The 3228-nt window shown below is 42.9% G+C and overlaps 1 protein-coding gene across 1 annotated transcript; it reads left to right on the top strand.

Annotated features, from left to right (window-relative positions):
• The first annotated feature begins 1505 nt into the window (after nucleotides 1-1505).
• Nucleotides 1506-2666, top strand: LOC113312308. Its single transcript, XM_026561072.1, has 2 exons — nucleotides 1506-2035; nucleotides 2186-2666. Exons 1-2 carry the CDS (start codon nucleotides 1506-1508, stop codon nucleotides 2664-2666), a joined length of 1011 nt encoding a protein of 336 aa, XP_026416857.1.
• Nucleotides 2667-3228: the final 562 nt, after the last annotated feature.

Raw genomic sequence — 3228 nt, 5'->3', positions numbered from 1 at the left:
TGATTTATATTGAACGAAATGTTTGTAAACTACTATGTTATTGATGTATAACATTGATTGACTTGTACGTATGTATTGTATAGACAAATTGATACTATGTTTGTTGTTTGCAAAGGTACATAATAAGTCTAATGCGTGCCTATGTGAGAGTTAAATATGGAATCTATTTGGATACTTCTAATGATCAAGAATAGAAAGATTTGCTAATGTTTACACAACTTTGTTTGGATGAACGGTTGCGTATTATTCGACAACCGGTACCTAGGGAGGTACAAACACGTAGTGTAATAACTCGTGATCGAGTGTGGCATGACGCGAAAATGATGAATGATTATTTTACACCTGAAACTGGTTATACCTCAAGACAATTCAAATAACGTCTATACATGAGGGAAGAATTATTCGAGAAATTGTTAGGAAAATTGCTTGAAGTGGATCCAGAATGGTAACAACGTCCGGATGCAACCGGTACTATGGGGAACTCTCTGCATATGAACTTAGTTGTCGTGATGAAATGTTTATAAAAAAGTACGACAACTGATAGTGTCGATGATTACACTCGTATGGGTGCCACTACAATATACTATTATCTAAAAATATTTTGCCACATCATTTGCATGACTTTTGGAGAAAGATATTTGCGTGAAACCACTCCTGAAGATGTTCAGAGGTTGCTAGCTGAGAATGCGGAACGACGTTTTCCTGGAATGCTTGGTAGTGTTGATTGTATGCAATGGCCATGGAAGAATTGTCCGATAGCTTGGAAAGGAACTTACCGGGGTAAAGAGAAACATAATAGTCTGGTATTAGAGGCGGTGACATCATACGATTTGTGATTTTGGCATGCTTTTTTTGGAATGTCTGGTGTTGATACATGAAAAATAACACCCCTTAATGGGTTTAGGGTGTTCCTGAAGAAGTAGCTAAACTAGGTAAAAGCATGGACTTGGGGACTAATCCCAAGTCCAACAAGAAAGTATCCACTAAACGGGAAGTACAAGGAAGGGATTAGTACATAAGAAGAAGGTTATCTTAAGAAATGGCATTAGGAATAATTAAGGAGGTCTGGGACACATGGCATGATGTCATAGAAGAAGGGGCTTTTTGGAAATCCTATATAAGAAAGGACAAGGTACAATGGAAAGACAACTCTCTCTTACTATTCTTAGCAAAGTGAGGTCATTTGGTTAGCTAGGACGGGTAGAACCTCAAACCTAAATTCACCCCTCAACATTTGGTGACCACACCCTGAGGCTCATGCCTAGCTCACCATGACACACACAGAAGGCACTATCTCAGGCGCGCTAGGAAAGCAAGCGGCTGATCAACCCCTTAATCTGGACGAGGTGACGATGGAAGATGATAGCGAAGAGAAAACACCGATCCTAGGTGTTATTAGGCAATCAGTAAGTCACAGATCCTAGGATGGAGAGGTAGAAACACCATGGGAAAAGAACAGACATACATCTCGACTAGCGAAACCTGTATCCTCAACCTTACAAAACATGCAGGAAGAATTGAATGAGCGTTCACGAAGGAGACAAGAGCTCGAAGATTGGATAACACGGGCAATAAAAGCAGGACAAAGTACGCCCGAAGAGGAAACAAAAGGAAAAAAACTCAAAGGTACCAAGGCGACAGTGACATCGCAAGAAGAAATCGCCGAATACCTAGAACAGAACTATCATGTGGTAAAACAAGACAACCATTGCCGCGTGAATAGTCCGTATCCAACGCACATTCGAGAATACTTATACCCCGATGACTACACATCTCCCAAGTTCAAAGTATATGAGGGTCAAGGAAATGCGCGAGAACATCTCAGCCGATTTTTATCAGCAATGAACGACATGGCTAAAGACAGAAAAATATGTTTAAAAGAGTTCCCCAAGTCACTTACTGGCACCGCGTTCACTTGGTATGATAACCTAAAGGAAGAAAGTGTGGATTACTGGCAGACTTTATCCACACTCTTTCTTAGGAAGTTTTACTCAACCAAAAGGAAGATAACGGCGATATACCTGAGCAAGAACGGGTAGCGAATAGGCGAAGAAGTAGGGAAGTACATCTTACGGTTCCGACGCCTGGCATTGGACTGTCATGAAGACATCGATGAGGAAGCACTTGTCGAGATCTGCGTACGCGGAATGGTCTCAGCTTTCAAGAGGGGATTAATTAATTTCAGGTTCCAAACCTTTGTTGAGATAGAAGAAGCAGCCAAGAGGATCGCTGACTGCATAGAAGAGATGTTGACAGACGCTGTTTGGCGCACCACAGTTAGCGCTGCAACGGGAACCTCACGCAATGTGAGACCTAATGTTAATGAGGGTGGGAACCAATACCACGTGGATGGAAGAAACCAAGTGAGGAACGGAGGGAGCAAGCGTGAGTACAAAACACCACCACCTCTCCCATGCAGTAAAGAATGCACGATCAAGCTTCTGAATCAATGGGTCGCTGACAGGGAAATTCAGCTACCCCCAACCATAGTAGATATTAATAACATGGACCAAAATTCGGCCAAATACTGCTGCTACCACCGAAGAATGGGACATCCAACAGAAGAGTGTTTCGCCATTCGAAGTATATTCGAGCGCAAGCGAGCGGCTGGGGAACTCGAGGCGACAAGACAAACAATTGAGCATGATCCATTCCCTCGCCATTAACCCGAAAGAGAGAGGAAAGGAGAGTGCGGAGTACAAACCTACAAATTGTAAAAATCATCTTTTGGTAAGAACGACTTTCCTCATGATTAATGGGAAGATATCTCAAAAGGTCTCAGGGCATCCAAAGGCGTCTGATTCACAAAAGGTCCCGGGAACGCCAAGGGCGCCTGGTTGACTGACAAATTCACAAAAGGTCTCAGGACATCCAAAGGCGCCTGATTGACTGACAAATTCACAAAAGGTCTTAGGACAGCCAAAGGCGCCTGATTGACTGACAAATTCACAAAAGGTCTCAGGGAAGCCAAAGGCGCCTGATTGACTGACAAATTCACAAAAGGTCTCAGGGCAGCCAAAGGCTCCTGATTGACTGACAAATTCACAAAAGGTCTCAGGACAGCCAAAGGCACCTGATTGACTGGAAAATTCACAAAAGGTCTCAGGACAACCAAAGGCGTCTGGTTGACTGACAAATTCACAAAAGGGCTCGGGATAGCAAAAGGCGCCTGATTGACTGATATTTACAAAAGTCTCAGAGAACCAAAGCCCCATTGGAAATAAAAAG

This window comes from Papaver somniferum, chromosome 9 (genome assembly GCF_003573695.1).
Source record: "Papaver somniferum cultivar HN1 chromosome 9, ASM357369v1, whole genome shotgun sequence".
Lineage (NCBI taxonomy): Eukaryota > Viridiplantae > Streptophyta > Magnoliopsida > Ranunculales > Papaveraceae > Papaver > Papaver somniferum.
Note: the sequence above shows the minus strand (reverse complement) of the source record. Positions and strands in the feature narration are given on the sequence as shown.